This window comes from Silurus meridionalis, chromosome 7 (genome assembly GCF_014805685.1).
Source record: "Silurus meridionalis isolate SWU-2019-XX chromosome 7, ASM1480568v1, whole genome shotgun sequence".
In the NCBI taxonomy this organism is placed as follows: domain Eukaryota; kingdom Metazoa; phylum Chordata; class Actinopteri; order Siluriformes; family Siluridae; genus Silurus; species Silurus meridionalis.
Genome location: NC_060890.1, coordinates 19,856,031 through 19,868,984, shown reverse-complemented (window position 1 = coordinate 19,868,984; position 12,954 = coordinate 19,856,031). Strand labels below are relative to the sequence as shown.

Genomic DNA, 12,954 nt, shown 5'->3' with positions numbered 1-12,954 from the left:
AGTGCCTGTTTGGGTGAAATTACTGAGGGTAAACATTTTAGGCATATAGGAGTATAACATTTTGAGGGTTGCCACATATAATTCATATCAACTGTAGTTTTAAGAGGAACTTTGTTGACAAGGATGTTTTTTAGACTAGTTAAGAAAAAGCCCAAGATATGAGGTAAATAAAAAAAACTACTGTTACAGTCCCATTTTACAGGAGCAATTTGTGAAAAATTATAGTAACTATTATAGTAAGAATAACTCAAACTTTTTGCAGTAACATTGACCTGCATTTATTCACTTATCACTCAAGTCGTATGACCATGTTGGCTTTTATTTTATCTGTTTATCAGATATTGTATATCTGGTGCAATCTAATCCATGAAAATCTTCTATTGCATATATTGTACAGAAGCTCTAAGACTTAATTTCGCATACCGAATATTTTTTTCCTGCTGCTTAAGCTGGGCTGTATTTAAAATAAAACTTGAAATCCTGAAATACTGAAATAGGAGCCATAAAGAATGCTCTTGGAAGACACTGAATAAATTCTTTCCTTCATATCGAGCCTGTTTAACATGCAGCTCCAATTCTTTGCCTATTATCTCACTTAAGATTTGTTCTAGTCACCAACATTAGCACTTTTGTCTACATAAGCACTCGTGTAATGAAAAGTATTTTGAATTACTAAAACTATAATAGATATAGATATGCTACTGTACATGTTAAGCCTATGCGCAAGTATCACCAACTTCAGCCTCACGATTTCTATTTCATTAGTGACTAATTCTTTCACGATTCAGTAGTTCGCGGTTAAAATGTGTATGAACAAACAAACAAATAAATAAATGAATAACTTTCTCCAAAAAATATACACATTTTATTTCTTTTTGTTTGACCCTCTACTTCAGTTTATAGAGCTAACAAATGACCTAGTGCTGCTTCTTTGTACTTAAACTGGCTTGTGGTTGTGAAGTGTAAATGCCAGGCTACTATGGTGCACAATGTAATACACTGATTCATTATTCAATTCAATTAAATTGTATTCATAAAACGTGTTTAACTGTTGACATTGTATCAAAGCAGAATATACAGATATAAAGAGTTTATAATTTTGTTATATAAAAGATTGTCTACGTTTAGTGCTTATAAGGTTGTTCCTTATTATTTTATATTTATCCCTATTGAGCAAACCAGTGGCGACTGTGGTAAGGAAAACCCCCCTGAAATGACATGAGGAAGAAACCTTTAGAGGAACCAGATTCAGAAGGGAACACATCCTTATCTGGGTGGCACTGAATGTCCATTCATTATAATTCATTGTTGAGGTGTGTTATGCAGTGATGGGTGCTTATAAATCATTATGTGATCTATGCTTGTGTATGTTGGATTTCTAGCATACCCTTAAAACTGTGTCTCAAGCTTCACTGATCAGAAATGTTCAGAACTCTGGTTTCACACATCATTGACCCAAACCTGAATAAGTCTTCGCTGGAACACTCTAACTTTGCCCCTTTTCATGTATAAAACGGGCTGGGTTGTTCACGCTGTTATATGCTTGTGATCGGGATTGAGTCATGTTTGTGTTTTTCATTTATTCCTACGGGTTCACTTTAACTAGACTGAATTTAGTTTCCCAGAATGTAAATTAATTTAAGACTTAATATGAGAATTTTAGACTTTAATTTTTTCCTCAATTTGCTTTTTGTATTTAGTCATTTATGTGTAAATCATATTCTGTAATGGTTTGAAATAATCAGATTTTATTTATTATTTATATATTTATATAACAATGTATAAATAATTTATTGTAGAGTTTGAATTGCATTTTGTTAAGTGAGTTTTGATCTTAACATTGAACAAATCTTGCTTGCAAATCCACTCCCAGCTTCAAAGTTCCATATATGCAATAATAGCTCCAGTTCAGCAGTAACAAAGATTGTCCTTTTTGTTATTTAGTTTGGATTATAAAACAAAATTAGGATTTTTATTTCATTATATATTAATTTTCAGATTTTCAAAAAGGATAATTCAGTCAATTAATAAATGTTCCAATATGCAGTGCTTGCACCAAACCTCTGAGGGTTAAAACTGTTTACTTCATACCAGTTATATCTACACCATGACACGGAGAACACCGGGGGTCCAAGGGTTTGTAGTACAGGCCAAATGAGCAGCATAATTTGGTCAAAAATTAAGATTTTGCAATAGTTACAGCAAGTCTCTCTGATGATTAGATGTCAGTACTGTCAAGTAAGATAACGACTGTAATAAATAAATGGAAGTGGTAGTTTTTTTATTAGAAGGGCAAGGCCCTTAATCCTTACTTGCTCTTGTGTATAACAGAAATAAAGTAGTTTTTGATGAGGGCATCTGCAAAATGCCCTACAGGTGAATTATGTGAAATATATTGTCATATTTAGTGGTTACATGCAGAAAAGAAAGATGCCAAGAAAGGATTTGAAATGATGAAAAATGAGATTTAACAGACAACGGTGTAATCTCAGCTATCACTCCTAGAGTAAAATATGTATTATGAATATGAAAATCCTATTTTAAATATTAATGTTTTATATCTGAGTTGACTATTAGGCTATTATGTATATCTGTGATAATTATTAGTAACCATGCAAAAAAAAAACATAATAATTATAACATAAGGAATGCTGAATCCTTTTTTTTTTTTTTTTTTTTTTTTAAAGTAGGATACATGCTTAAATAACAAGTTGTGACACATCATTTAATGAGTATATAATAATAAGCTCAAGCCACAGTGGTGCAGTGGGTAGTGTTTATGTGTTTAGGGCATGAAATTCGATCCTGAGCTCAGGTTACTGTCTGTGGGGAATTTTTGCTGATCTCTTTATGTCCATGTGCGTTTCATTCAGGTTCTCTGGTTACTTCTCATGCCAAATAATCCCGAGACGGGATTAATCAGACCTGGGCAAAAGTGCTTACTGAAGAATGAATAATTAAATGAAGAAATAAATGGACAATGAATTTGATCATAAGTCTGTCTCCAGCTTCTTTTAATTGCTAGAGTTAAATTCCCTTATCTTGTTTTGTTACAGAGGCACAGACGGTGGTTTTGTTGCAGAGATCACCCTCTACATCCAAAACCTATTTACCCATTCCTGTAGATAACTTGGAGGAAGAGTACCGCATCCGGTCTGCCGATGATGGGAAACTCTTCCGAGAAGAATACAACGTGAGTTCTCTATGTATTTTCTGCTGTTCATGATGATCACAGAGTTAAAAAAGCACTCAGTGAACTGAAAGTTGATGCTGAGAAAATAATTTTCTACTTTTAAAAAATGACACTAGTGTCAATCTGCACGTTGTAGTTCCTTCTTCATTTCTAAACATGTTTGGTAGCAACTAAGTCCATAGAAACGCTGAATGAGCAGTCCGAATATCTCTTCAGTACACAGGCTTTGTATTATGGAAATTGTCACCTGATAAAGAAAACATATACAACCAACACATTCAATAGAACAACAGGAAATTGAAGAGCATCTGTTTCCTATCATGCTTAAATGCAATTTTGTTAGATGTGAATTATTTGACACTGGTTCACTTGCTGATGATTTATTTCAGAATTACCCAATTTGCAGTTTAAGGCAGATGATTCAGAAGCCATTCCATGGTAGTCTAAATTGAGTCATTGGCTGCTGATTCAGCTGCGACATACTCTGTGAATTAACTCTGTGTCTCATAGAAAGGCTGAGAATATCCTGTAGTCTTAATGGATACTTAAGCTGTCTACACCAAACAGGAAGTTGCTGGATATGTTAAAGAAAGTGCATTTAGAATGACATCTATAATGAATGACCAAAAGATGTGTACAAAAAATAAACACTATACACAATAACCAGAACAATTCCGTTAAATATCTACATACTATAGTTCTACCACTTTAAAAAAAATAAAATAAAATAAATAAATAAATAAATAAATAAATAAATATATATATATATATATATATATATATATATATATATATATATATATATATATATATATAAAATATTATTTAAAAACAATCCCTATACTTTACATTGAGGAGAGAGGTCCAAATACAGAACTTAGGAATATTCAAAGACTATGTCCCTGAATATAATGGAGTGGATTAATATTACTTCACTTTTTCAGACATTGCTGGAAGAGACTAAGTGTTGTTCTTTTATCCAGGACCAGAATATTATTTGTAAGGATGTTGATGCAGTGTTGCAAAAAAGTAAAGTGATATAATAATGCTATTAGTATTTGCTAATTACAAATATTTGACTTGTAGCAGATTTGACTCTTTAGATACACTATTTTTGCAATAATTCTGATTAACACATCCTGGAAAATGCAGGATTTACCTTGAAACAGCTAATTAAGTTGGAAAACAAAAATTGTGTTTTGTTTTTTCTTTGCCATTGTAGTCATTACCAGGCGGAAACCCACAAGGCACATACGAGGAGGCAAACAGAGATGAAAACAAAGAGAAAAACAGATATCCCAATATTCTCCCATGTGAGTATCTCTCTCTCTCTCTCTCTCTCTCTCTCTCTCTCTCTCTCTCGTGTACTCTTTCTTGTCACAGAGACAGCTGCAAATGGCAACGAGCTCAATTCACTGTCTAGTAGAGACTCTGCTCTCTCTGTGGTTTTCTGTTTTCTGTACATTTCCTGTGTGTAAAGCACATCACAGGTTGTCATGTGCCCACATAGCAATGGCCATGAACACGTTCTCTTTCTTCTTCTTCTCTTTTGCATTTTGTTTCACCCACTTCACATTTAAAGTGTGTGCTAAAATAAAAGACATGAACACTGTAACGTTTTACTTTAATTATTTAATATGCACAGACTAATAGTTCTCAGTAATACATTGCACAGTAGAATTACAATCCATTTTATCACTTTTATTTGAATAATTAGGGTTTTCAAAAGGCTTATTGAATAGTAGAGGTATTGTAGATGCTACAGGAGCAATAGATTGTCCATCAGATATGTCTTGTATTTGTGTGGTCTCCAGTTCCACTTCGGCACGGCAGACCACACAAATACAAGACATACACGAATACAAGACATACACAACTGTACAGCATTTGAGTTATGAGTAAAGACTTATACGTGAAGTTTTCATGCTACTAAACTAGTGGCTTTTAGATTCCTTTGCTTGTTGGCATCATTATACGAGTAGTTACAGTGCAATACTAAAGACGCTAATTTTAGCCACTGAAAATGCAGGAAGCATTGTGTAAACTGAAATATTGCTTAAAAATTTAGCCTGCAGCACAGATAATGAGCAGTTTTTCACTTTCATTTTAGCTGTTTGTGGGTTTCAACACAAAACCATTTTATGCTGTCTCAGACATGCTAGCAGCTGAAAAGAGTCGCTCACTTCTTTTTCTCGAATGCAGCAGGAAAAATACATACCATGTTATTACGTAAATAAGGTAAATATGATCCCAATTTAGCTAAATACTGAAGGCTCTCTGTTTTTGCTAATTAGATGATCATTCCAGAGTGGAGCTGACGCAGATAGATGGCATTTCTCACTCAGATTATGTAAATGCCTCTTATATAGATGTAAGTATCATGTATTCATTGTTTCATTCCTTAGCAATATTAGTAAAGATTGGAAATACGTGTATGTATAATGTAACACATTTACACCAGCAGTCACTTTTACACACGTGTCACGTGTTTGAATCAAGTCTGCTTTGTGTTTCTCAGGGCTACAAAGATAAAAATAAATTCATCGCAGCACAAGGTGAGAATAATGTAATAATAAACCACAATAAAGCATGCTATTACAGAAAAAAATAACCAAGACAACCCAGAGGTTTATTATTTTAACTATAATTTTTCATTTTTATTAAAAGAAGACCACGTCATAGTTTTTATCCATTTATAATTGCTTTATCTAGGAAACTTGTTTGTTCTTGTCTATAACTATCATCCTTCTGCTTTTTCTCTTTCTTTAAGTAAATATATACACAGTTGTTCAGGTTGCTGAGAACAACAAGCAGCCCCATTTGAAATTACTGAAATCTTTGAGGTTATCTGAAAGCATTGCCTCTGATTGTTAAGCAGTGCAAGCACTGAAGACTTCCTCTTTACATGTTAAATAAATCTCTCACCAAAAAGCAAATGAATAACATTAAAATGTAGAACACATTAATATTAACATTAAAGCCAAAACTATTGTCAGAGCTGCTGTAGATTTGTAGCTACCTCCTTTTTGAACGTGCGGTGGTATCATGGAATTTAATCCCCAGTTGCCATCTCTGAAATCTGCTGTTTATGAATTTTCAGATTTTTTTCCTTCGCAGAATAGATTTGATTGCAAGATTAATCTGTGTATTTTTTGTGTGTGTGTGTGTGTGTGTGTGTGTGTGTGTGTGTGTGTGTGTGTGTGTGTCTGTGTCAGGACCAAAACAAGAGACTGTTGCTGATTTTTGGAGAATGATATGGGAGCAGAAATCAGCTACAATTGTGATGCTGACCAACTTAAAAGAGAGGAAAGAGGTAATTGGTTCTGTATACATGTACAGGTCATTACATGCCTGAATGCCTCATTCACAACTCAAACTAAACCTGTAAAGAATTCTTAACAGTACTGTGCAAAAAAACATTTGGTACCCCAGGTTAATGTTGTGCGTTTTGCCTACCGACATTGTGTCAGTAAAAAAAAGGAAATTACATATTCTTAAAGAATAAATGAAACTATCTTTAGGAAAACTAAGGAAGCTATTCAACATATTTTTTCAATTCCTATGATCTTTGCAGAGCTCTGAGCTCAGCATTTTTGAGACTTAGAATGACCTACAAGATTTTGTTTCGTAAAAGCTGCATATCAGTGACTTTACGAGAAATGATGCAATGGTATAAAGGAAAAGGATGATCACAAAAAATATAAATTATATATATATTTTTTGAATAAATATGGCAATAATTAGACATTTTTCAATAATTAATTTTTGACGCACTTCAAAAATAAATTAAATTTATCTCACACTTTCAGTTCCTATTCATTTAACATCCTCTCTCATATTCTCTCTCTCTCTCTCTCTCTCTCTCTCTCTCTCTCTCTCTCTCTCTCATGAGCATTTTTGGGTACCCTTCCTACAGCTCACATGAATGAAGAAAGCAAGAATGGATAGAAGTTAAATCAACTTTGGTGTGGGTGATGAATTAAAAATTAAATAATGGCAAATAAAAACCTTTTAGGCATCATCATAATTATTCAGCAGAGTGTCATCAAGTTCAGGCTGAATCGTTCTTACTGACAGCCAGCACGGATTAAGTTTGTCCAATAACATTAAAAGCTCAGAAGTCACCTAAAATCTCAGACTCCTGTTTGGTTTTTCAGGGAACCACATTAATGAAAAAATATTTCTGCAGTTTTGTGTACAAATCTGTTTACCTCTGTGTACACAGCTGTTCAATTTTGTTTTTCAATGTAGGACAAGTGTTACCAGTACTGGCCTGACAAGGGGTGCTGGACATATGGGAATGTGCGTGTTGTTGTGGAGGACATCACCGTGTTAGTCGACTACACGATACGCAAATTCTGCGTGCAGTATGTAAGTGTGTGTGATGTTGTTATTGGATACTTTAAAATTAGAGAGGGGAGGTTTTCATGTGTGTATGTATGTATGTATGTATGTATGTATGTATATATATATATATATATATATATATATATATATATATATATATATATATATATATATATATAATGTATGTATGTATGTGTGTGTGTGTGATATCACTTATCACACTCGCACGCACAGACACACACTTTGCACATCAGAAAACAGATTTATCAGTAATGATCTTTCTAAAACGAGAATGCTCTTTCTGAAAATAATAAGTATATTATAGGTATAATAAAGCTTCACCATACCTAGTTTTATATTTACATTTATTTAGAATAAACAGTAAGTTGTTACTATATAAAGGTTTTCATTGTTACTATTGAGTACTAGAATAATTTATTAGTATTAGAATTAAAGCAATAATATAAATTGGAATTACAGGAAACACAATTATCGGAGCTGCTGTTATAGAAAATTAATCAAATCTTTATGACCACTGTGATTTGAGAATTCAACAGCACAATGATTTAACAGGTTTTTATTCTGGTACCATGCTTGCTGATTTCTCCTGATAGTAGTTATAATATTAAACATGATTACTTAGAAACAAATTACTAAGGACTTAAATCTAATTAGGGAAAAGGTTGCAAAAATTTCTTAAGAGATAATTGTAGGTCATTCTACGAATTAATCATTGTGGGCTTTATTAAAAAATAAAATCTCATTCTCTCTCTCACCCAGCAAGCTAGCGATGGCTCTAAAACCCCTCGTCTGGTCACACAGCTGCACTTCACCAGCTGGCCAGACTTTGGCGTTCCCTTCTCTCCCATCGGCATGCTCAAGTTCCTCAAGAAAGTCAAGCAGGTGAACCCGTCATATGCAGGTCCCATTGTGGTGCACTGCAGGTACGCAACCTAACACGAACAACACATAGAGACATAACCCTGCTCCAGAACATTCTGTACAGGTTTAATCCCTATTCTAATTACACTTCTGCTCTTTCTGCTAACCATCTGAATATTATACTTAGCCCAATCTCCAGAATTGGGTTATGAGCCACACAGCCACACAGTTAAAAAAAAAAATTTCCATAGTCAGAAGTGAAATAATAACGACACAGTTCAAAAAAGCGTGCAAACTATCACACTGGCATCATTTATTATTAGTGCTTTCATATTCATGCTACTGAAAATAGAAAATGACATATATAACAGGAAGAATGCACGTGTATTTATGCTTTTGGTGTGTGAAGAAAGGAAACATTAAAAAATGTGTGCAATGTGTTTGCATGTTGTGCAATGTGTACTTTATGCACACACACACATAAAACAGATATTAAAAAAGTCTACACAGTCTTAGAAATTGCAGGTTTTTGAATGTACAAATAATAGAAATATCAATGTAAATGTCAGACTTGCGTATTTAATGTGATCTTCCAAAAAACAAAAACATTTTATAGAAAAAACATACAATGCCCTAATTTAATAATTTGAACAAACCTCCAACCCAATATTTCTCAACATATTCTTCTTTGTAAAAAAAAAACCCACACCACAGACTGGTGCAGCATACAGAGATGGTAATCATATGCAAGGAGTGATGAGTACCTGCCAGAAATAAAAAAAATAATAACAAATAAGTCACACAGTTTTTAGCAACTCTTTGTGGCTCATGGCTCTTAGTAGATTAAACCTCAAACATTTAAGTAAATACTACAGCAACAGAAGACTTATGTGATTTTAATTTGAATTGATTTAATTAATGGCAGGTGAATGGCATTTACCATTAGGCCTAATTTTAAATGTGTCTGGGGAACTCTGAGGACAGTTCTAGACCCCATTATTAAAGGGTTTGCAAACTTGTGCAATCAGGTTGTTGCAGGTTTTGTTATTTTATATATATATATATATATATATATATATATATATATTTATTTATTTGGAGTTTTTTTTTTTTTGGAAGATCACATTAAAGACAAGACTAAAATGTATATTGTTACTTTTGTCTTTATATTTTTTAAACCTGGCATTTCACACAGGTGTTTAGACTTTTTTCTCTACTGTATATATTTTCTCACTCTTTCTGTCTTTTTTCCATCTTCCATCTTCCAAATAGAACGTGTTATCTGTAACTATGCTATAGCTATTCTATAGCTAGAAGAAAGAGAAATATCTGCAATTGTAAGGGATTACTGTTAATTCAGTCGTTACAGAAATTAATATCTTATTATTATAATAATTATATTATTATTATTACTACAAGTAGTAGTAGTAGAAGTATTATTATTATAATTATTATTATTTTTTTATTACTATTACTTTTGACTATTATAGCTCAAACAGCCTCATTAACACGTACTATGAAAGTAGTCACTCGATGTTAAACTCTTGGAAAAAGGCCAATTTTTGCATAACAATTATTCAGAAGACCTTGTGGACCCCCTGGTGTCATTTGGAAGGTATCTGTCATGCATGTATAATTTATTTTAGCAGACAATTATGCATTATTCAAAGCGATTACCATATCATTTGAATTAGTCGAACTTAGGGCTATTCACAGTGTTTGGGAAAAAAAAAACCCTGCGTAATATGTAGGTCAGTGTCTGAATAGTTTGATCAGGCACCCGCTGATCTAGTCGTGCGTCATGTTTCAGTGTCGTCAGAGTGTGTATGTCCTAACACTTGCACTATGATCTTTTCTGTGTTCTACACAATAAGAGCACAGTCTCAGTCCTAACCACACACACACACACACACACACACACACACACACACACACACACACACACACACACACAAACACACACACAAACACACTTGAATAGAACTATTTAACCATTCAGTAGATTAGTTATAGGTATTTGTGATTATGATATGGTGTATTAACGTAGATGACCTTCTTTTAAATTGACCTTTCATAGGAAACATCATTGCTTAACTAAGCTGATTTTTTAAGGAAGTTGCAATACATGTGTATAAGAAAAGCTTTGTTTCAAGGAAAATATACAGTTCCCTTAACTCGTATAAGTAGTTTGCAAGTTTGAATTGTTTTTTATGTTGTTTCAACATATTAATGAGTAAAAAACACACACCAAACACTGTGAGATAGGAAAAGAACAAAATATCAGTAATATATACTTTTTTCTTAATGAACTGTCAGTTCAGGCAATTTAATAACCAATGAATTGTCCATAATGTCAGAAGAGAACACAGAAGTACAACTATAAACTACAAAAAGGAACAAGGGGATCTAATGGTTAGACATGCGCATTACCATTGAACAAAACAGACATAAGATATTGAAGTTTTGAAGAGAAATTAATCAAGCCATGTACTCAGAACAGGTGCACATATTAGGTAACGAACCAATAACAGGACAGAGGTGGTGGACAGGACAAAAACAAAGCAGTGGTGTGATAAAGAGCTAAAACGGGGAAGTTGTAAGAGAGTTGCAGGAGACGGAAAGTGTAATTCTGTGTATTTGAAAAATTATAATGCCTTTAAAGCTCATAAATCTGTTTTGTGTGTGTGTGTGTGTGTGTGTGTGTGTGTGGGTGTGTGTGTGTGTGATTTCTCTCTAAGTGCGGGGGTTGGAAGGACAGGTACTTTCATCGTGATAGACGCAATGATTGACACAATGTATGAGGAACAAAAGGTTGACGTGTTTGGCTTCGTGTCAAGAATACGAGACCAGCGATCACAACTTGTACAGACAGATGTGAGTCTTTTATTTTGTCTGGAAATACTGCTAAAAATGTCCTACTACACAAACAATAACATAGTGCATATTTTAAAGAGATAAGAGATATGAGCTTTGGCCCAGAGCCTATTGACATGCTATAAAAAAAAATTATTAAAAAAAAGATGGTGCTATGGAAAATACCCACTGGCAATTCTAAGTATACATGCAGGCATCATGTAGGGATTTTCCGCTTCCAGTTCCTCAAACATGTGGTGTGTGTGTGTGTGTGTGTGTGTGTGTGTGTGTGTGTGTGTGTGTGTGTGTGTGTGTGTGTGTATGTGTATGTGTATGTGTATGTGCAGATGCAGTACTCGTTCATCTACCAGGCCCTGTTGGAGTATTTCCTATATGGGGACACTGAGCTGGACGTGTCCTCTTTAGAGGGACATCTGCACAAATTACACAACACCTGTGCGCCACAAGACCGTCTGGGGCTCGAGGAAGAGTTTAAGGTGAGGACAATACCTGTGTGGCAAGAGAGGAAGTGAAACCAACAGCCGAAACCTGATGCCTCAAATGCAAGTGTCCATCTTTATCAGTTTCATGAATGAATACTTCATGTGTCATGTTTGCAGAAGCTGACCAACATGCGGATTATGAAGGAAAACATGAGGACAGGAAATCTACCGGCAAATATGAAGAAGAACCGAGTGCTCCAGATTATTCCTTGTAAGGATTTTAGTTTTTAAATATTTAAGTTATAGATTGATGACATGAATAGACATAAAAAGGTACAAAGCAAACTACAACTTGATGCACTCACAACAATGTCTCATATGGTATCATACATTAATGTTTAATTCAGTAAACCTGTAGCAAGTTAACAAAGCTGGATTTCTTGCTTTGTGTGCAAATTGCAGTTTACAGGCCACTAGGAAATGGTGAAAAGGGTCAACCACATCACAAATCTCTGAATTAAAGAAGCGATTTTAGTAAAAAAAATGCATAAAAGTGGTTATAATGGCAGTATTTATTGCACAAAGACTGGAGTCCCAGATGCTTTCCAAGTTTTAAATGAACTTTGTATACACTTTTTGTGCAATTCCTCAAATGCCCTGCATACATAAATACACACAGTGCCCTCTATAACTATTGGCAACCTACAATTAAAAATTACTGTATAAACAATCAGATGCACTAACTATTAAGTACATTTTTCCCCAATCAATAAATAGGACTATTTTAGCTTTGTTCTAGAACAAATAGGATGGATGGATGGAAGGATGGATGGATGGATGGATGGATAGTTGGATAGATGGATAGATAGATAGAGTACATGTTGAACTTCATATATATATTACATCTCACACCTTTGTACAAACATAATTCTTTACACTTATATTTACTAGAAATATGTTCAGTTTGGTCTGTGAAACTGAAAATCACATACCTAATGCTCATTGATCTCCAAGTACAACGTGCGTCTTTTGTTTACAGGGAAATTAATCTGAAATCACACTTCTTTTCCTCACCCATTAAAGTCCTTCCTGATACATTCATGCTCACCCACACTGAGAACCTCAGTGAAATAGAGTGAAAAGTCTGCCAACTTAAACATCCTGTTACACAGCCTATTATTCTTCAGTGGCAAATTAAAATAATAATATCAAAAACAATATCAGGGTTCCTAATGA

At 33.9% G+C, this 12,954-nt stretch overlaps 1 protein-coding gene across 5 annotated transcripts in view; it reads left to right on the top strand.

Annotated features, from left to right (window-relative positions):
- Window positions 1-12,954, top strand: part of ptprea (protein tyrosine phosphatase receptor type Ea) — an 83,434-nt gene that overhangs the window by 64,952 nt on the left and 5,528 nt on the right. For all 5 annotated transcript variants that reach the window (XM_046853988.1, XM_046853991.1, XM_046853989.1 and 2 more), the window contains 10 exons: window positions 3,057-3,193; window positions 4,416-4,506; window positions 5,488-5,564; window positions 5,712-5,748; window positions 6,409-6,506; window positions 7,445-7,564; window positions 8,321-8,484; window positions 11,161-11,296; window positions 11,623-11,772; window positions 11,896-11,989. In XM_046853988.1, the coding sequence (XP_046709944.1) occupies window positions 3,057-3,193; window positions 4,416-4,506; window positions 5,488-5,564; window positions 5,712-5,748; window positions 6,409-6,506; window positions 7,445-7,564; window positions 8,321-8,484; window positions 11,161-11,296; window positions 11,623-11,772; window positions 11,896-11,989 (1,104 nt within the window). The remainder of the gene's footprint in view (window positions 1-3,056; window positions 3,194-4,415; window positions 4,507-5,487; window positions 5,565-5,711; window positions 5,749-6,408; window positions 6,507-7,444; window positions 7,565-8,320; window positions 8,485-11,160; window positions 11,297-11,622; window positions 11,773-11,895; window positions 11,990-12,954) is intronic.